General features: G+C 39.8%; 1 protein-coding gene and 1 long non-coding RNA gene across 11 annotated transcripts in view; one reads left to right on the top strand and one right to left on the bottom strand.

The window, feature by feature from the left end:
* HECW1 (HECT, C2 and WW domain containing E3 ubiquitin protein ligase 1) overlaps nucleotides 1–22,451 on the bottom strand; it is a 261,005-nt gene that overhangs the window by 195,672 nt on the left and 42,882 nt on the right. Inside the window, exon 2 of one of the 10 annotated variants that reach the window (XM_064668439.1) lies at nucleotides 1,748–1,805. The exons of the other annotated variants lie outside the window; for them this stretch is intronic. Coding sequence (XP_064524509.1) covers nucleotides 1,748–1,774 — 27 coding nt within the window. The 5' untranslated portion in view covers nucleotides 1,775–1,805. The remainder of the gene's footprint in view (nucleotides 1–1,747; nucleotides 1,806–22,451) is intronic. 10 annotated transcript variants of the gene reach the window in all.
* LOC135420690 (uncharacterized) lies at nucleotides 6,957–9,564 on the top strand. Its single transcript, XR_010433678.1, has 2 exons — nucleotides 6,957–7,939; nucleotides 9,418–9,564. It is a non-coding gene; the product is annotated as an uncharacterized LOC135420690 (long non-coding RNA).

Genomic DNA, 22,451 nt, shown 5'->3' with positions numbered 1-22,451 from the left:
CATCACAGCAGTTGACTATGCTGTGGCAGGTAAGTAATTTACTTTTTCCTGCTGTTCCATCAGCTACCTATTTCTGGCAGGATTATTGGTGGGAGGTATTTAATACAACTTCCAAGATCTCCTGTGTGTTGTATGTCAGGGCCCAGATTTGTTAAGACACTCAGCTAGCAGTGAGAGATCCACTCATTTAAAACTTAATATCACCACAGTTGAATTTGAAAATGCTGCAAATAGATCCTTCTGGTGCCTACGTAAAATACAGCTTTGCTCATAAATTAAACAGGTATAATGCACTCTGCTTTACTAAAAAACCCCTATTCTCAATCTTTTTCTTACCCCTTCTGCTATGAAACAAGCCCTTCCGTTTGAGTCTCTTCAATTTAGAAAAAACATGCAATCCTACCATGACCTGCATCATCTTTGGGGGTATATTTCATTTAAGGTTTGGTTTTTTTTCCCCTCAGAGTAATAAAAGAAACTGCCAAATACCTGTGAAGATGTACTTACCTGATGCAATAGCTGCAAAATTTAAATGATTGTCATGTGAAATGTCAGCTTGTGAACAGTTTTCCTAAACTAGAACAGTCAAGGACTGCTTTTCATCAAAGAGTCTCCCAGTGACTCTTCATCACTTTTTGTGAAACTACATGCATGTAGAATACCACTGAGCTTGCAGCTAGACAGGTGAAAGAAGGAGTGCTGTTGGACACAAAAATTCTCCACAAAAACTCTCAGTTGTCATCATCAAGAGACTTCATGCATTTCCTCAGACATTACAGCATCGCCTAATTTGCAAAGAGGCTCAAAATACCTCTCCAGAAAAACTGCCAGTGCCAGAGGCTCTCACTGGCTACTACAGAGTGCAAAACTTGACACAGAAGGATATGTCCTTGTGAAACTGGAAGAACATAATGACCTACGACATACATGGTTGTTCACTGAACTCTTACTCTTCACAGAATTCAAGTTATTTGCATGATTAATAACAAAGGAAAATGTAGAAGCAAACATACAAACAAAAGCCCCAACCATATCAACATTTCAGTGACAGAAATAACACTAGATAAGCTTTAGTGCACATTCTGGTTCTCTTTGATAATGCATAACAATTCAGAAGACTAAGCTGTGCAGGAAGATGCATACAGCAGCAGTGTGTTACGCATGCACATAACCTCACAGGTTCCCCTAGTAAGTGATTAGTGCCATAGTCATACATCCCTGCATCTCACACATTAGTGTCTACCATGATGGCTGATTTGTGTGTCGTGATGACTCAGAATTAATTCACAGTTAGAAGGTGCAGGTTTCAGAAAATGTCTTGTGAAGGTGAGTGGTTGATGCATTTTGTGTTTTGCCCACGCATGGATTCGTGCAACTGCAGTGTTACAGTTGCCTGCTGCTCCCAGGACCTCCTTGCTATGATCTTATAATCACCATGTCTTGATTCAATAAGAATTCTTGGGCTGGCCACACAAAACAAAACCAACACTGACATCAGATGGATGCTTAGTAGGTCACAAAAGAAAAAAAGAAAACATAAACAATAAAAGATCACTTTAAATGAAGCTTAATTGGGTGTGTTGTTGAAAAGGTGCTCAAAATACCTGAACCACTTTGTTTGATCTTAAACACGGACCGGGGGCAGCTGCAACGAGCTCCGAGCTTTGGCACATTCCATTATATGAATGGCAGTGAATTTATAATGGAATGGTATGGATGGTTTTTATAATCAGAAAAACACACTGACCTTAACACTACACAGGTGGAGCAGCATAATGACCCGCCAATTGTAAGCGCATCAATTCCTGGGGAAAAGTTCAATGAGGTTAACTCAGCATGTATCCCATAACCAACATAAGCGACATTTAAAAATATTGTTTTTTCCACCAAAGCCTGTCTGTTTTGATGACATTTTATTAATTGATTTGTTCCACTGTTCAGTTCTGAGTACATCTTACCGTGTTAACAGTGTACTACACTACGTTCCAGTAGAGCTGGAAGCTGTCCTACACTTCAGTGCTGAAATACATGTGTTTAAAAAAGTAAGAAGGGTGTTAAGTACAATAAACTTTTCAGGCTGTATAAGATTAAGCATAATATCCGTTTAACTTAGGAAGAAACTGAAAGACAAGACACCATCAATGGATCTTCAGCTTCATTGCAAAATCCTCACATTGAGTGAGCTTAGATGGGTGCCAGCCAAGCAGCATTTTCTCTTCCCATCAATTTATTGACAAGCTTAGATACTGAGGGGACCAGCCACAAATGAAGTAAATTTCAGTGTACCATCCTGGAGCTGACCAGGTATCCAACATAGTCTGAATAGTCAAAGATCAGACTGCAAAATACAGTGAACAAGATTCTGCTTCTCTATTCAACCTCAACCAGTATTAAAGCATCCACATGATGCAAAACTACACAGAGAAAAACAAGGAAACAAAGAGAAACTTAAATCTGAATAAAGGAAGCCTAATTAGCAAGGGCAGAAGGCTCTCCAAACATGCAATAATAAAACTTTAAATTATAATTTAAAAAGTGAAAGACATCCACAACTCAGACACAACAGCAAGACTTATGATGTCTGTATTTCAGCTCTCTTTTGTGATCAGGGCACGCTGACACTTTACAGCTTCTCCACAGCACTAGCAGGGAAAGCACCTCAGCAACAAGACAGTTCAACACCTGGAGACTGTTGGCCCACCTTAACATTCATCCCCACCATCAGTTTCTGATGTGCACTCAGTGACAGCTGAGAAGGCAAGGGAAAAAAAATAAAGCCTTAAAACAACACTACTAAAATAGCCAACTCAACACAAGCACAAAAACAAAAAAGAGACCGCAAAAGAGTTGGGCAAGGTAGTGGATTTAGGAAGATACTCTACTGTTCAGAAATGTTCAGCTGAAAAAAAAGGTTTATAAAACCAAACAATATCATTTGATCATATCCTCCAATATTAAAAGGCTTTCAAAACATGTAATAGCCATGAAATTAAACAAAGTAAAAGTACACATTGCTTTGTTATCTCCTGTGTTGCACAAGACACTAAATCTCATGGACATAATCTGTTTTAGTCCCAAATTTACCAACTGCCTATAGTCTGGTGGCCCTTTGCTTTTATTGAAAAAGCGTATTTACACTGGAAATAAAGCAGGGTGATCCGAAAGTTGGGCAAGGAGCCACATTATCTTTAAAGGCAATCTCAGAGAAGTTAATCCACATGCATACTTTTTTCAGCTGTCTGTTAGGAGTGCACACAACAAAAACTCTTCCAAATAGCTGAACTGTAAATCCACTTCTCACAACCACAGTCACCATGAATTTTCTACAGCCTCACAGAACCTGGTTTCAGACTTAATAGCTTCTCACATCACAAAAAGTAATATATTACATTATACCATGTACAATAGAGACATTCCTTTATGTCTCTACTGTTAGTGATTTGGGATAAAAGCACAGGTTTCTTTCTAAGCCAGTTCTAATGCAGCTTTCGTAGAGAGGAAGTTTCATACTCCACAGGCAATATGAAAAACCCACAGCCCCACTCCTACCTTCAAAAGCATCCACACCACAACAGCAGGTTATGCAGACCAGGGATGCTGCATGATCACTCTGGAGGGAGGAAGAGCTCCCAGACTTGCACCGGGCCTGCCTCCTGCTGTGCCGAGTATGGCTGCAGCAGACAACACAACCCCACAATTTATTGCAATAAATTTTCTCACTCCTCCTTCCTCAAAGCATCTCAGCATTACAGACTTCAATTCAAGTCACTTAGTTTATGAATGGGAAGCAAAAATAAACTGAAATACTATCTACCTAAACTGCCTGGCTCACACATCCTGCAAAACCTATACTGAGTCACAGAAAGCACCTTTTGCACAGAGATAAAATGTGTTGTGATCCCTTCACATGTTTAATCCAGAAAGAACGACATCGCTCAGGGTTTATAGCAAGCCTGACAGAAGGCCCAGCTGCTGTCATCCACACAGGAACACCCAATAGGGCAGCAAAGCTCCAGTGCCACACTGTGGCCAGGGCTCTGCCACCTGCAGGGTATTCACTCTCTGCTCCAGGACAGGTGGCACATGGGTCTGTATGCATTCAAACTTTAATGGCAATAGATAGGAAAGGTTTATAGATTTATTCAGGGGTACATTTATGCTAAATGATGTGCTTCAGAAAGGTAATTATAGTTGAAGTGCACTTCAGGTAAATTGGAGAGCCTGTGATCAGAAAGACTATCAGTGCTCTGATGAACACTGTTTTCTGGATTTCTTTGTTGGCTGTCTCTTGTCACTTATGAACTCTTACATCTAGACGACATGTTCCTTGGCACTTTTGTTCGGGTTTCACATGGCGCTCTACAGCATTTGTCCTCTTCTTCTCAGTCCATGACTGGGTCTGCCAGTTAGTATTGCAATAGAAGTCTAAACAGCAAATATTTTATTTCAATAAAATATTCTATTTCAATAAATGCATATGCAAACATATCATCTCAAGGGCCACAAAACCAACTAGTTTTATGTTTAGAACCTGTGTGATAAAGAGGTGAAAGGAACAGACTAAAGAATACAGGAGTTGTGCTGTTTGTGTCAAGACTACTCACAGCCTGCGTATGCACTGATTTTCTGTCTGGGAACAACAGTTTTCCAACAAAATTAACCCTGCATAGAGGATGAGTAGTTTCTTTTAAGACCTCTGTACAAGATCAGCACGATCCAGGAGAAAAGTGAAAAATAGGGAGAAGAGTCCACTGAGCAGTGGAGACTTCCTAACCTAATTCTCCTTCTGAAAATGAAGCAAATTGAAGTTGATTCAATTGACGTTTACTACTTCCCTGATTTCTCTTTTTATCTCTCTCACCTTGCCTAACACCTTCTCTTTCATCACCCATCATTTAACATTAAGGTTTCTCGTTTGCTATTCAGCCCTGACAAGCCCAGCTGTGCCTCAATCCCTCTCCCTTCAGCTTTCTTATGTATCTTCTTCATTTCTCCTATTATTCCTTCTTCCCCTTCTCCCCGTCCACTTTTCATTTCTTTCAGGTTTGTCCCCCTCCCTACAGAAGCCATTGCTAGTCTCTGCAGTTGATGCTCGACCCCTCCATCCTGCCCCTTATGAAGTCTCCAAGTACCTTCTGGCTTTTTCTACTTATCATACAAGTACATTAACATAATCTTTATGTATGCCATGCCCTGCCTGAAGCAATCTTCAGACTCATATCCTGCTGGTGCCTGCTGTCTTGCTTCGAATTCCTTACTCAAGAACACTTTTTGCAAAGAAAACCCCAATAACAATAGAGCTGGAATGCAAACAGCTAAAATCAATGCCTGTTTTACATCTCTACATACATGTGCACACATCTAGGTGTGCATGATTACATTTCTGCTGTACCCTTGTCTCCTGCTGCAGTCCAAGCTTTCTGTATTGCTTGCTCTTCACCCATGAACTGTTCAGTGCCTTGGGGTAATTTATACAGTAATTTGTACAGTAATGAGCCCAACAGATCTCCAGCCACAACATGTAGTACAGGTTAGTAACAGCTCAGTCTGTGCAGTAAAACCTATTCAATCCTGAAAAAGTATTTCATTCAATGGTCAACAGTTTGCTTCTAGAGACTTGTGCTCAGTATGACACCACCTGCATAGGGGCTGATCTAGCATCTGAGAAGAGACATCTGCCCAAACTACTGAGCCACTTTAGACAGAGATGGAGCACCACACACAGACATGCTAACAGAACACAGAACATGCTTTTCTGTCCATAAAAAATTCTGCTAACAATAACAGAAAAGCAGGTAAGTTTGTCCTGCACGTACGCTTTTCTGTTCCTCTGTTGCTTTCCTTCCTCAATCATCCCTGCCAGCATCAGCCCCAATATGCTGCTAATTAACAGCTGCCTGCTGCACGGTTTAAGTACCATTTTGCATTGAAGGGATTGGAACAACATTGAAGAGACGAGAATTATTTTTTTTTAACCTCTACAGATTGATATTCAAAAGGTTTTTCAGTTTTTACAAAGATTAGAGAAAGAGAGGTAGCATCAGTTATTTATGCTAGAAGTGTTTGTTCCTTCTATCTCAACAAATAAGAACATGTAAAAGAAACTCCTGCATTTTTCAGGTTTGGTAATTGCAACTGCCAGCTGAAGCTACTATTTTAATACACCTCACTAGAGCAGGAAATATATAAAATTCCTTAAAATAAATCCACAGTTTTGTGACTGCAAGATAAATACTAACAAATTCTCATGTGTAAATTAGCTAAATAACTCACAAACCAGTATACAAATTAGACACTTTCTTTTCCCTTCAGAAGACGAAAAGAAAAATAATGCAATATCATTAGAAAAATAATTAATATGTTAATTGAGGATTTTAATTGCCCAGAGACAAACCTCAGTTGCGTTGAAATCTGGTTCAAAATCAGAGTTACATCTGTTGTGGAAAGCACTTCAGCTTTTACAAGTAAAGGCACAAAATCTGTACATATTAATATAAAATGAAAACTCTGATTGTTTTACACCAAAGGCAAATCAAAAAGATAGCAACATCTTCATGCCATTTTCAGGTGAGATCTTCCATTTGTTAATCTGTAAATCTACCCCATTGTTCTCAATTTGCATCTCAGTCTTGGCAGTTATCAGATAGTAATGGTCTTCTCTATCCACTTCAGCTGATGAGAAGTATGGGGCTGTAGAACCATACCATGAGATAGAGCTGCCTTTGACTCATGGGTGCCATGAAATCCAGAATATGATGTGGACAAGGAAACCCACATTTCTTGAACGATGGTTTTCTGCAATCTAAATTCAAAAGACCTGATCACAAACTTCCCTATTTCCTACATTTGATGACAGCACAGTAAGAAGGGTGAAGCCTGAGAGATGTGTTAAGGGGGCTTCCACGCATCAGTATCCTGCTGGAGTCCAGCTCCACATAGTCACGACCAGGAGATCCAGCCTCCGCTGGGCAGCTGAGCCACAGATGGGGTGTGTGGGTGGGCTCTGAACATGAAGCTGGTGGTGCCAGTCCAGTCCATTTCAAAACTGATGTCTGCCATGGAACAAAATATCCATGTCTGGCATTAACTGAGCTTCCACTTCGGAAGTTTCATGGGAGAAAATGCCAAACCAGCCCAGACACTGAAAAAGCTACAAGAGACCAAACACTGGTGGGTGAGTGCGATGCAGTTCACGTCACTGCTGTCTGTGGGGATATGCTTTACTCTGCAGGAGCGTGAATAAAGGTTGCTGATGAATCTTTTAATGAATTCTACAGTCACGTACTGAAGAGGAAGGTTCTGGCTGGTAATGCTGACGTTGGTAAGGAGGTGGCTGGACAGGTGGACATCTGACACTAAAAGGCAATTGCCTCCCTTTAGAGGCCCTACACACATGGAAGATTGCTGCCAAGAAGGACTGAAGAGTTTGCTTTTTATATGTCCACCTGGAACCATGTGAGACTGCCAGTGTCATGGCAGGCAAATAAGAGCCTCTGTGTTATTTAGCTTATGGTGAGCACAGCAAACAGAACAGAATAGTTATGACACGTTATTCTCAGAGTTCTGCATGACAACCTATGACCCAAGCCTGAGGACTCCATCCTGGAGAGCAGCTCTCTGCAGTATAGGGCCTAGACCCATCCAAGAGACAGGGACAGAAACAGGTACACCTCCAGCATGGCTCAGGCAGGGACTAAAGGCCCCAGGCTAAGCTGGGACACATTCCCTGGGCCCTTGGCAGGAGACAGTGCAGGTAGGAGTCCCAGAGGAGGTCGGTCCCAGCCACTGAGGCCTGTGAGCACCCTCAGGACCCTGAAAGAAGCAGACTTGCACTGCTCATGTGCTTTCCTTTAGTCACTGGTGGTTGGCCCCTTTGGAGATCAAGTTTTGGGTGAGATGGACCTTCCCTCTGAGGAAGTGCTGCTGTTCTCAGGCACAGGTATTTTAGTATGTTTTCCCAAGGAAAATGGTTTAGGCATTTCTCAAAATGAGTACAAGGAGAAGAAACAAAATCTACAGGGAAACTGACACCTCCAAAAGAGCTGCAACCATTTAGTTGAGGAGCATATCCTGCACCAGACTGAGGGCTTGATCTCCAAGCCTCAGAGATAGGAATTTTGCCATCCCATGGAAATCCAGGGAAACTGGAAGAACAGAGAAAACTTTCAATAACCACACATCACATCTGCTTTTTGCAAATTTGTGCAGATGGTCCCATTATCTTGAGATGACCCACAGCACTCATGCCCTTCAGAAGGCGGGAAGGCCTCCTTCCCACAAGGTGACAGAGCCAATGCCTAGGTTGGGAGATGGTTATGGGTATTCACTGCCTTCTGCTAGTGCAGGGCTGGGAAGAAATGTCATCAGCAATTTCCTCAGCATGTACTGGTAGGGAAAGTAGGGGTAGGAAGAAGAGAAAAAGAAGGGAAGGAATAGCTCATCTAGAAGGGATCTGCAATGATCACCTAGTCCCACTGCCTGGCTACTTCAGGCCTGACCAAAAATTTAAGCATTGTATTAAGGGTATTGTCCAAATGCCTCATAAAACAGTGACAGGCTTGAAGCATTGACCACCTGTAATCTTCCTGCAAAGCCTGACCTCATTTACAGAGACCATACAATTTTTTTTTCCTCCTGACTTCCAATCTGAGTTCCCTGTTCAGCCAAGTAATACTAACAAAAAATAGCTGACATTATTATAAATGTTCTATTACAAACAATAGTATTTGGAGGTTGGACTAGATGATCTTTAAAGGTCCCTTCCAACCCAAACCATTCTGTGAATCAGTGCTGACACATTATGACAAAATTTAGAACCTAGGTTCTGAACCAAGATCCTTCACAAAGCAAGGAGACACAAGCATAGAACAAAACCCATCATTTCTGCCCCCAACAAGGTGACATCTCACACATGCCCACTAAGACCTTGAGATGAATGGAGACTGAAGAGAAAATGAGACAATATTCACTGCTGTAGTAAGCTGTGATCTCAGGACAGACTCCAAGTGTTTGTCAAATTTTCTGTAACACTGCAGAAAGCAGGAGTTTTAAAAAGAGGGAACAGGACGTTAGAGTATTTCCTTTGCCTAGTAAGCAGGAAGGACTGCAAGAGAGAGCCTGTGAAGACTAACTGAAAAGGGGGAAAACATTCCAAGGATGTTGGCAATGCAGGTTGACCAACAGCAGTGCTGAATTCTTGGTGTGAAAGGAAAGATGGTAGGAAGGGTATCCACAGGTCACGAATTCCTCTGAAGATGAGCAGCTGTTTGATATATTTTGCAGAAGCAGAAACCTACAAAGCAAAAAAGGGGCATAAGGGAGAAAGAAAATACAGTTGGAGGAACATTCTCTGTAAGCAGAGGATGCTTCCAGCAGTATTGTAGCTGGACAAAAAGTGAGACGTCCTTTCCTACACAGGACACTACAATAACTGAGGCCCTACGGAAAGGGACACTGGACAACAACAAGCTGAACATCTCCTGAAAGCTTCTCCTGCAGAGCCCACCTCAACCAATTATCTCCAGCATCATTTCCTATCCTCAACGAAGGGATCAAGTTCCAAAAGAGTTGCAATTCTTCTTGTTTGACAAGCCTCTGGAACATCAGGCTTCTCTGCAACCTCTCCTTCCACCTCTGGATTTTGTCAGGCTACTCATCAACATCCTTGACCGTATACATAACAGTGCAGCTACTGACAGTGCACAGTGAAAACTAAAGCAAGTTGGTATTATTGTACCAATAGGAAAGGTCTCAGTTAGGGTTCATATTTCTGTATCACTAACATTAATTATCCATTTCTCATATATGGTGTAATGATGCATATGTCCATTTTTACCTAATATTTTGGTTAGCAAAGACATTTTCCAGGAGAAGTGGTCCATAGATATTTTTGATTACTTGTTTCACTTTTTTCCTTTTCTTATTAATAAATTTCATGCATCAGCACAGGCATCAGCAGTTCAACCACTGGGCTCAAAAGACTTCTGCAAGTTCTGGGACAGATGTAGGAACAGCAGCTGCCAAACTCATGCTTGGGCCGTGCCACTGGGACTCAGCACTGGCCTGAGTAGAAAACATTGTGCTTGATGAGGTGGAGCTGTGTACATCACCACATCTTCAGATGGAGTAATTTCTCGTTGCTCCACTGGCTCAAATATACTATAATTAATAACTGGTTGAAGGGACTGGCTTCAAGTCTTCAGTCTCTCCCTGACAATCGTGATTTTCCTAGTGATGTGGATACTTGGCAGTATACTGACTTAAGCAGAAAAACAGTTTAACACAGTCCATCAGCCACTTGTGAAATGAACTTGGATCTGAACAGTGGTCCTAAAAGTTCAGCGGAATACTAACATCTGCAGATGAGTTAATGCTTACCAAATGAAGTTTACCACTGAATGAGCTGTAAATGTCAAGCACAAGGAAACCAGAACATCTCCTAAAGAAACAGGAATGAGTGAATCGTCAGCATTTCTATCCCTTATCCTGTCCCTATAACCCTGCACTTGCAAATGGAATTTCAGGGTCTACCTAGAACCATCATTTGGCCAGAGCAGACAGAGATGGGGGAATAGAGATGACTTGAACAAACAGCACATATGACAATCATGCTGTAAACTACTATGGTATTTTGTATTCAAGCAGGATGTTAAAGCTATTAGATCTATAGCGGGAAAAGGTACAAGACAGAAAACTTTATTTGGCATTGCCTAAATGCCATTACTCCCCTCTAACTGTAACAAACCACTAAAGCCTTTGTCCAGCATGCTTCAGGTATAACAAATTGCTGCTGGATATCTCTGGAGCTGGCAATCTCCTCCACTTATCTGACGAACTGGGACACAGAAACATCCAATTATCTATTAGCAGCACCAGCAACATTTTTACGAATTGCTCAGTTCAATGATCAGTATCTGCAAACTACAGCTTATATTTAATAGGCACAAAAATGGGGGGGGAAGAAGCAAGCAGCATACCCAGCAATAACAAGCTTCTACTGTAAATGATAAATACCAGACTCTCTTACTCCTGTTTCTAAACTACCACCTAAAATCTCAAGGCTACACTGCCTTCCTAGCAGCTGTGCAGGCAGCAGATGAGACGCATCCTTATTATTTTGATGGAATTATCCTGCACCCCACTTCCATGCTCTTTTTACTACAGATGCTGTAAAACAACAAAGTGGCACTATCTATGCCAAAGTCATGCATGTATTACCTTATCTAATGCTGGATTTCAATAGTTTACTAAACACTGAAATTATGGTAAAGAGACGTTTTAGACGTCAGTCTACTATATAAATGGATTTTCCATCTCTGTGCCAGCCTGTGATACACCAGACTTTATGTGCTTCTTCCCCATAAACACACAGGTACAACAGCTTCTCAAGGAGTCATATTTAGAATTGCATCACTCACTTTTTCAAAGCAATATTCAAAGACCAAGTTGTTAATGGAAGATAGAAAAGGGAAGAGGTTAAAGTTGGGTTTTTTTCCTCCTTGAAAATAAGAAATATCCCAAACCAGAAGCATTGTTTCTGCTAACTTGTTGGTTCCGGCTCACTTTGCGTAAAACCTCTTGGGGAGCACCAGTAGCAAGTCTCAACAGGTTTATTCTTGGGAATCCAAAAAGTAGATAACCAGTACCATCTCTGAAGTTACAAGCAAGCTAAGTGTCTAGACAAGCTGAAATATTTTACACAGATGAAATGTAAAGCCTTGATGATTACTGGATACTAGTAATCACTAATTATTTATCCGGCAGTCCATTTTCACAGCATTTCAAGTTGGCTGTAAGGAACATATTTGTATACTTGGTAAAAGTGATACATAGGATAATGAATCAGGCAGCTAAAAGATGACACTAGACTTTATAAAAAGCCACCGAAGAAAGTAAGTGCTACTTCTCAAGCAGATAGACTTGAGAACACATCAGATTATCTTCACAGAAACCTGCCCACAGGTACAACAGCCCAGTAAGTCCTACCCAGACCATTAATGTCCCACTACTTACTGTGCACCATCTTCTAAATGGAAAGAGCAAGATGAAACATTTTAAAAAATGGGCCACTTAAATAATTTCCATCCCAACAGGGTCAGATCAGCAAAGTTCCATCTTCTCTTGAAGTATCTCAGGCAGTCTTCAAGATATGACTTGCACGAAAAACAGTTACTTGCAATTGATTGTGTCCTTTTATTTTTAATGAGACCTAGGAAATAATAGGGTGAAATTCCCGTACTGCTGAGGAGAATTATAACTTGCTATTTGAGTTCTAGCGGGTGAAATATTAGCCCCATTAATAATGTCTTGAATAATGTCTTGCTTCCCTAAATAATTTTACCCTATAAAAAGGGGTAGTAGGTTAAATTAAAAAAAAAAAAAAATCAAAGCAAGGTCTTACTTCCATAAGTGTGACAGTAGTTGATTTTTTTTTAAGAATTGAAATTAAGTGACTAAAATTTTTTAAGAAAAACAGATATCAAAGATAGGAATAAGAGAACATTTCTATCTCTGCCTTCATGACTGTTATTTCCCATACTGGACTAAGTCAAAATAACTCCTGAATGTAATCTCTTCCAAAAACCAATTATTTATTTGACTATATTTCGTCATTTCTGCAACCATGAGAATTTAACTAAATTTAGAATTTAACTAAAAAAGTTAAGCAAATATGCAATTTTTTCCCCCCAAGGAACTGATTTGTTTTCTCTTCTGCTCAAGATCACTTCTATATGTACAGAACCTGCAATGCCATGAAGAAGCCAGTAAGAGTTTCTTATAAACTTATAATTCATATGATTCCTGTGGACTACACATTCTCTGAGAGTTCACCACAGTCCCTGAACCTACTGCAGCTGAGCTGAGGAATTAATAAGAATCCATCTCAATCATAGAACAAGCTAAAAAAAATTGTGCAAAGCAGAAAAAATAAAAGGAAAAAATAAAATGCATCTTTTCAGACAGGAGAATTTTGTAACCAATAAGAGAGAGAAACTCTTACCAGTTCCTAAACAACAGCACTGTCAGGTGAAACTACCTTTCCAGATAAAAAGGTTACCAGTAAAAATAAAGGAAGATTAGGTTTTGAACTTGAAAGTAATTTTGTGTGCATGTTTTCGGTGTCCAGTAATCACCATACTAAAGAAATCTCCCTTGGTTCTCTGCCCAGTTTGCTCCTAAAAGGCATGTGCAGTTACACACACAACCTCTCCCTGCTTATGTCTCTGTTCTCTACACTTGGTGCTTAGAGGCTTAAAAGACTCATTTTCCTTCTCTCTCTGCTTGCCTCAGCCTATGTCTCAAATTATTCCACCTCAGTTGCATGGACATGATTTCAAAAATACAAGTTTTAAAGCCCTATTAGACATCCTACTCATTTATAGTATTGTTGTATTACCTTGAAAATGAGATTCCTCCACTACACACACACACACACACACAAACAAACCAAAAAACCAAACAAAAAACCAAACAAACCAAACAAACCAAACAAAAAATCCCAATGAAATAATCAACAATAGGCAGCAAACAAGCAATCATCTGATATCTGTTCTCTTCACACAGATTTGATTGTGTCTACAGTTCAAACAACATATTACTATTACAATATCTTTACTGGATGCCACAGGCATACAACACTTTATGTTTGGCTTATTCATAATTGAAGACAATGGATGAACAACCATCTTACTTAACCAATCCAATTAAACCCCAACTGTACACTCATTTCTGTATTATACTAGTGGCTACAATGAAAGCTGATGAAAGATCGGTATTCCATCTGATGCCAAGATTTCACACCACAGTCATCTGACCCTAAGGAATATTAATTAGTGTATGATAAAAAAATCCAGAGTCATAGTTATCATTCTCTTGATTCAAAACAAGGAGTTAACTCCCTCTCTCTTAATATAACTTATTATGCATGATCATTTTCTTGTAATGGTTTATTCTTCTATTCTTTTGGTGATCCTCAGCTGTCCTAAAAAAGATATGGTACAGTAAGAGTGTTTTTCCTCTTCTGACATCAAAAACTCTGAAACTGTACATGGTTGGATCCAAAGGCACGTTGGAACTGTCTTCCAGTAATAGAAAATGAAATTACACCAATGTCTTGTTTAGGCCAGTCTGAGCCTAATCACTGGATTAAAACTAAGACTAGCTCCATCTCTAGAGACATCACTGTCTGACCACAAACAATGGGGCCAGACAGAGGGTTCTTGCAGATTGTTCCTGCAGCCTGTGACAGGAGACCACACTGGGTGTGCTGTATATAGTCTCAGCCTGGTCTCACCACTTAGGAGGACACAGTACACAATCCTCTAAGATCGATGTGTATCTGTTAATGGATGGGTAACATTAGTGGGAATATGGGACGGTAAACTTGTAAGAAAGCATTACGCTGTAAAGAGGAAGCATAGAGTGGTGGATGGGGGAGGAGATGAAAGACTTTCTAAATCCTTGTCCTCCAGACAGTCTGGGGCACCAAGCTGCAGAAGATGCTAAGTATGAAAGTGATGCAATATCCATTTTAAATCAAGAGACAGTTTTTTTGCCCCCTTCTCCCTCCAGCACTGCACTTCAAGCCTGGGCATTAGGCTTGACAGAAGACATGAGGCAGGCTTCTTGAATGTCATACAGCATGTCAAGATCCCATCCCCTGGGGCCCTCAGTGGCTTGCAGCTATTATTACTCTTAAAGTGCATGCTATCATCTCAGGGGGTTTGAACTGAAGTGGCTGTCTCCTGGAAATAGCCCATCTCCTCATTTGCACAGCCACTGTTAAAGCAGCGTGGAGTGTAAGGAGCTCGAAAAAGAAGAGGTGCTTGGGGCAGTCTTATCTACAGCCTCTTACACAGCCTAGCCTGTTTCTTAACATTACACATGCACCAAATTTGTGTCGATGACAGTTCCACCGGATGTACCAGACCTTTATCTCCAAAGTGCATGTTTACCTGATGGTGTACGATTGTTGCAGCTACACTGGTTTGCAGCCAGAAAAGCCTCTGCAGAATGCACTCTGCAGAGGTGGATATTTTTAATGTATATTACATCATTATAAATAGACTTGAGAACTAAATCCTGGAACTAGCCCATGGTATTAATTCTAATTTGGGCCCAATTCCAAATGGGTGGCTACGTATGCAAACATTCGTCTGAGTGTACAATTGGCTGTTATGAACACAAAATTATTTCTTGTGCTCGTGCATGCATAATTTACACATACTGATTTAGATCCCAGAGTAATTCCCTAGCAGAATTCCAGTGATCAGATTTAACTTGAAGACTGCTGTTAAAAAAACAGCAACAACACAGTAGTATATTATTTAGCCACATAAAAAAGAATAAACTGAAAAATTAATTGCTGTTTCTATAACTAAAAAACTCCAACACACTCAGTATAAAGCTATCATTTTTCATCTGACTGCTGGTTTCTTTCATTCCCCAGATCCTCCAGTTAATTTCCCCCTACAATTTAATTTCTACTAATACGCATCTTATATTGTGGCATATAAGCATAGTGTCATCCCTTAAAAAGAATCGACAGGATGTGATTACTGTTAAGTAGCATGTTTTCTATCAGGTGTATCTGAGTTTCATGCTTTACTGCACAATTAGCACAGAAGTACCCTGGAAACAGGTCCTATGCAAACAAAGACAGTCTGATTTTTCCATACAGCTGCCACACTGATTTACCCTTTGTGTCACCTTCATTTAAAAGGAAAAAGGAGTACTGCTTAAGCTACAAGAGATACTTTAGAAGATGTGAGACTTGTTTTTTCAAAACTCACTTTGCAGAAGCAAATGCTCAGAGTGGTAAAAAAATGCTGGGAAAGTTAAAAATTTTCTGAATAATATACTGAGGATGCTAACTTGCAAAGTAGAATCCAAAGACTACTTTTGGATTTGTAGTCCAAAGACCGTGCTCATTGAAGTCAATTTGTTCTTGACTCTAACTCAGGCAGAAACAGGCCTTACCCGTGACAACAGACATGTATGGGAAATGTTTTTGAAAATAACCTCTCATGAAACAGGCTTTCCAGAGCTACTGATTCTGAATACACGCTGCAGAATATAATCTGGAATTTCCCCTGCCTGTTTCACTGTCTTGTTATTACTGTTCACTGAGATCAGAACACGCTTAGAAATGTGCTGACATCCTTTATATTTAATTAACAGAGCTGAAAACTACCTTACCAAAACCATAGTTGTAGTGATTTCAATTCAGCAAATTATGGCATATTCTTAACTATAGCAATAAAACTATCAAAGCTTATGAAAGCAATTATATGTGTGTTTGTAATCAAGCTGGTATGTAAAAACACAATCAATATTACTTCTTAAGAGTTTATTACTTGTAGGGATTTGGGAAAATCTGTGCTTGAAGAATCATCCTGCATTTCAGCCTTTTTAGGGTTACAGAAGCCAGCAGTAATTCACTCTGCAATTAGAAGTAGTATTTATATTACCCTGTTGCATGACCCTTGATTTATTTTTATAAATAAAAACATGAGTACACACGTGTGTATGCATGTATATATTTATCCTTATTTGTCAGCATAACTTATACACATCTCTACAGATTCTTTTTTTTAATTAAGAAGCAATGCGTACCACGAGACAAGCTTATTGAAGTGAGATTGTATTTATGATAACTTAAAAGATCAGGCATTGTCCATTAAATGAATTGAAAGGATGCGTTTTTTCATCTCCAAACATGCCTGAGCATTTCACCTTGCCTTAACTGATAGGTTACACCTGGCAGTTTCTCCAGTAAACATGGTGTTTTTCAGTCTAGTGGAAATGTGCTCTTTAGAGAGGCAACAAAGGAAAATATCTGAGTTGCAAGCAAGATTATTGGAAATGTTACCTATTTCAGAATGTTCAAGGGGTTTTGGTGTGTGGGGATAAAGAGTTAGTAACTAAGATTTAATTGCAGCTTTTACAATACTCAGTATTCTTAAAACACCCAACCCTGAAGTTGTATGAACAAGTATTTCTGTATTGTGAGTTTGTAGTTTTATTTTTTCAGAGTAACTGGAAAAGGTCAATGCTAAAGGCCCAGAAGTCACAAGACAAATTTAAAAGAGGTTTTCCTTTCCAGAAACCTAATTTTTTTCCATAAAACAATTTTTTCGCTTCTGGTTCTTGACTTATTTTTAGGCACTTGGGATTGGCATTAAAGAATTAGAGACAAAAGAGACCAAGATGCAAGTGAGGAGCTTGCAGAGAAAGAGATGCTTACACACTGCGTGGCAGGATGCAGAACCACACACCAGCTCATGTGAAGCTGCCTTGGCTGCCCCCTTTCCAGCTCACAGCAAATGAAGAATGTGAGCACATCCAGAAGAGACTGAAAGGGGCATGCAGAAAACCTTAGGACACTTGTCATTCAAAGAAACGCCCTTTCCCTAACCAATTCCAAAGGTTTCCAAAACATTCCTGCTATGGAAAGTTTTAATAAAATAATTAGAGAGATCACACATCCAGTTCCTACAACTCTTTCTTCTGCAGTAAACACACTAGAGAAGGTGTTTAGTTTTAATGAAGTAAACTACCAGCCACTATATCACCAATTTTACATCCACCTGTAAACGTGAAATGAAAGCAATTGCATCAGGTTAGTAGTGATGCACTGAAGTTCCCTTAATCAGACCCTTCACATTTATACATGTTCCACTATAGAAGAAAGTGAAGCGAGGACTACATTTTCCAAAGGCTACAGCAGAGTGTTTTTTCCTAATAACAGTTTTAATTATTCATTTATTTATTATGAATAGCCATAAGCAGTGAAATTCTAAGAGATTCATTTAGCATAGAGAGATCAAAAAGAGCCCTTTTGGCAAAAAGTATCCAAACTTCCTCATTATGCAACTTCTGCATTTTCCCCATCAGTACTTGTATTTTAAGAAATATATGTCCCTATACAAACCAGGCTTAAAATGAAAAGTGTCTGGAGAAAACTGGAAAGGCTATCCATCAGATTTATCAGACGGTAATGATCTTGGGCTCCTTAATTTCAAAAGCAGAATACTGTAGCAGTACCAGAAGCAATAGATAGGATCAAGACCCCATTGTAGAAGCAGTTACAAAAACACAGGGGAAGAGAAAATAGCTGCTCAAAAATGCTTAATTTAAAATGAAAAGAAAGAAAATAGAAATATTAATTATCCTTACTTCATAAATGGTCAAGTACAGTGTCCCATTGCACACCATGTTAATCTGACATTCTGCAAGCACTCAGAAATAGACCCCTTGCCATTTAAGCATTGATTCACTGCCTTTACTTCAAGGCCATCATTCCGACCTTTTGAAATATTTCTACACTCCGAATTGAAAGCTCTAACTGCTGAAGATACTAACAGAAAGCCTGTCAAATTCCAACATATATTCAAGTGATTACGTGATAAAGTGTGACATAAATCCACAATTCTCCTTGAAAAACAATCATCTCATCATGTAAGTCATGGAAATTTTTTGTGATCCTCTAAGTATTTTTATATTCAGAATCAAAGAAAGCACGAAGTGTTTTCAAGACATTTACTCATCTGCTTTTGGAAAGGTCTTTTATTCGCAAGTGCTACAAGCCAGTAATGATGAAAAATTGTTATGTTACCCCAAAATCTCTTCTGATCTCTTAGTAGTCAATCACCACTGACATACAGCTTTAATTATGCCATCACACAGTTATCACTTCACTTCTCATCCCCGTTTGCTCTTGCTGTGCCAGTAAACAAAGTGGATTCCAGCTCCCCATATTCCCAGTGAGAATCCACTCTATTTCACAACTGGTTAACTGTAGCCACGGCAGATCCTCATATGTTGTGCACTATTATGAACTCCAGCTAATTAAGATATTCTGAAAACTGACTTACCACTTGCAGATTCTAACTCAAATACAGAAATTTCCTAATTTTGTCATGGCAAAATCCACTAAGCCAACAGAGTCCCCTTGAAATGTCACCTCTAAGTGCCTTGACAGCCGCCAATCATTTACCTGGGATTGGGGAAATAGCTTATTTTTTGATAAAATCTTTAATGGTAGCTTCTTCTTGATATTAAATGGATCTTACAAAACACATTACATGTCACAGTCCTTGGCCTACTGTCCAAGGCAGTACAGACCAGACAGAAATGGTTAATACCACACTGAGCCACAGCCAACATGCCCTGCAATGAACTGTCTCCATTCAGTCTGAAGAGCCACAGGGATACAGAGAAGCCCTATAAATAATGTATCTCCTCTACCAGCTTTTTTATGAATTGAGCACAAAGCTCATAGAAAAGGCACACATGGAAAAGGCTTTCACAGAGACTCTTCAGGACTGAAGGCAGCCCTCTGATCATCAGCAGCTGGCAGAGCACCATCTCTCCTGTTATGCACCAACACAAAGGCACTCGACTTCTACAGGAAGCCTTCTCACTTTATGTATGGTATTGATCTGGGGCTGGGTTTATTTAATTTCATATTGAATTTGCACTACTGCTTTTGTTTTTCTGTTTTGAGTGTCAGATCTTTTGTTGCTTCTCAAGCAGATCTGGAGAACACACCTGGGGTTGACAGCTCTTGTCAAAGTTCCCAGGCTCAAATGCTCACCTCTTAGATTGTCTTTGACTAAATCAGTCTCCATCTACGGTGGCCTAAGAGCCACCATTTGTGAAGGGAAAGCAGCCAATTGTCCTTTATGAAATGAAACCAGGATTTTCACGTCTGCTTTCTGAAATAGAGGCTATAAAGTTCCCAAAAACTTCCTTTTTCCACAGAATAACACAAACTGAACATATCTCTCCTTTAAAAACAACATCACAGACAAGTTAAAAATTAAAATAGAATGGTCAAAAAGAAAAGAAGGCAAGGGCATCTCCTTGTAAGGACTCTTGAGTTTAATAAAGTTGTAGAAATTATTCTGGCCTAGGTTCACCATGTGCTTCAAGTTGATTAGATAAACTAGTCTACCAGCAATTTAAATGTCAGTTGCTACAAATACTGAGCTTTCCTTTTTCTTAAAATTACAACTTGCAGACACCAGAAAAATTACTTTCTCACATACACAAAACACATCTTCATTGTTATCTTTTTTCCTTTAAAATACAAGGCAGTAATTTTCATGTCTCAATGGAAAGGAGTATCCCATAAGCGAAAACACAAGTTGATGACTTTACAAATTTCTCAGATTCAAAATTGTGTAAAGCAACTCCAAAGCACCAGGACCCGCAATTTAGAAAGAGAGAACAAAGAGTGGTAAAACCTACTGACTTGGTTTTTTTACACCCTCTTCTTTGTTGCAACCACAATGGCATCGGAGTAAGACAAAAATCAGGCACTTTGCAAGCTGCCCCCAACCCAACAATGAGGGCTGGTTAAAAAGCAGCCCCAGAAACAGCTCTCAGTATTTCATAGTAATATGAGAGGTCTGAGTGCAGATTAGGAGTCCACCCCTGGTAAAGTTATTAATCTGGCATCCTTACAGAAGCACTGAAGCCTGGAGTTGCACTGTGTAGCATCAAGCACCTTTAGCTTTGCTCCTGTCCGAGGCATGCAGCCAAGATTCAGCTTTATGGGCCATCCAAAGGCAAGGGGTTATATGTCTTCAGGGTTGATTTAAAGCTTTCAAAAATAAAACAAGCGAACCAACAACTTAGGGCCTATAGAAACAGTGTGTGCATTATGACAATGCTCAGTTTCTATTGGAAGGACAGTGGCTTGAGTTCAGCTTTTTTCTTCTCTACTCACAACACCCATCAATTCGAACAGTGATTTTGCCCACAGTACCTTTTCACACTAAAGAAATGGCAATACGTGGGGCAGACTGCCCTCCTTGTCCAGACAGTGGGAGTAAGGGAGTTATCTAACTGGTAATTGAGCCCTAAAGGATGGAGCTAAAAGAATACAGCCTAAGGCTAGGCAAAATTTAATTCGTTCTCTGAATGAGAGAGAGTTTCCCTGATTATATTACTCCAGACACTGAACTCACCTTCCACAACGATAAAACATTTTTATGCAAACGTCACCAAAGAATTCACTCTGATCATCACAGACAAGCCATTATTTTGAGGAATTGTCATAACAGGGGGCAAAAAAGTAATATGAGAACACTAATGTGAGGTTTTTTTAAGTGCCTCCTACAAATCATGGAGGCGGCAGAAATAGCAGTAGAAAAAGACAAACCCAGGTTCTACTTTAAATTCGGATTTGTAAGGAAGTCATGTTGAGATCCAGGCAATTATTTAGTAAGCGATATGAAAGAACGGAGAGTTTTTATCCTTTTTAGCCATCCCTGTTGGTTTTCTTTCTGTCCTACGCACACAGTTTGACACCACCCAAGCTATGCCTGTGCTCTGAGAACCAGAACTCCCATGTGAGCTCTGAAAATCATGCCTAAAAAATGCAGCACACATGGAGCAGAAACCCCTGTGCTATTTCTCACCATCCCAGAGAGGGTCGCGTTCTCTGCAGCCCATGGACAGTTGGATCAGCTGGCTGGTGAGAAAAGATGACTAGAACCTAAGCCTCACACTGCACCAGCATTTGCCCAGACCTCTTCTCAACTCTAAGGAGTCTCCAGAAGAACAGATGAAACATGCTCTGCACCTTTCTGTAATCACAGCCCTTCCTGCTTCGTTCATTGAAAAAGTTATTTTCAAAGCAACTTTAAAGGATCCAAGGAACAGGCATATGTACACTTCCTACCTTCTCACCAGCTTAGACTATATCCTTTGGACTTCCACTCAGAAGGTTTAGCTTGGACATGACAGAAAACTGCTGTACTACAGTTCATTATCTATATAGGACAGAGTGGCAAAATTTACTGCCTCTGCTCTCTTCTCACCTCTAAAATTCACACCTAAGGCTGAGAAGAAAGCAGGTGTGTCTATGCCAATCCTTTAATCTCCATCCCAACACTGAAAGACCTAGTTAAGATCCTCCAAGGAAAAGAAGTATTATTTGAACTCTGATGATCTGTTAATGGACAATCACTTGATTTCTAAAGATGTTGCACACCAATTCCTCCTAATTCAGAGGAACAAGTCGTAGAAGTAGAGAGTTGAAGATGTTAATCTCTGCACTGACTGTACAAGTGATAGCAATCACTTTACCTCCTTCAAGGACTGTTAGAGCAGTGGGGGCCTGACCACTTTCTGCAGGGGGTTCTGGAAGATCAAAAGTTCACAAAAATGAGAAAATTTAGGGAGGAAATTTCCAAAGAGACAACCATTACAGGATCACACGTTACAAGGAGAAATCTCTCATACCACAAAGTCACTAGCCTCATGTTTTAAATGAAAGTGACAAAGTACTGCTTGTTTTCTGACACTGGAACAATAACCTGAAGAAAACGGCTACCCTTATATTTTAGAGCCCACCCTGAGAAAAGTGAGTTTATTCCTTCAGTATTAAATTAAATTAAGAAAAGCAGATACTGTTTTTCATTCTTCAGTGTCTCCAATAT

Source organism: Pseudopipra pipra, chromosome 1, assembly GCF_036250125.1.
Source record: "Pseudopipra pipra isolate bDixPip1 chromosome 1, bDixPip1.hap1, whole genome shotgun sequence".
Taxonomy (NCBI): Eukaryota; Metazoa; Chordata; class Aves; order Passeriformes; family Pipridae; genus Pseudopipra; species Pseudopipra pipra.
The sequence above is the reverse complement of the archived record's forward strand: the minus strand, read 5'-3'. Positions and strand labels throughout refer to the sequence as shown.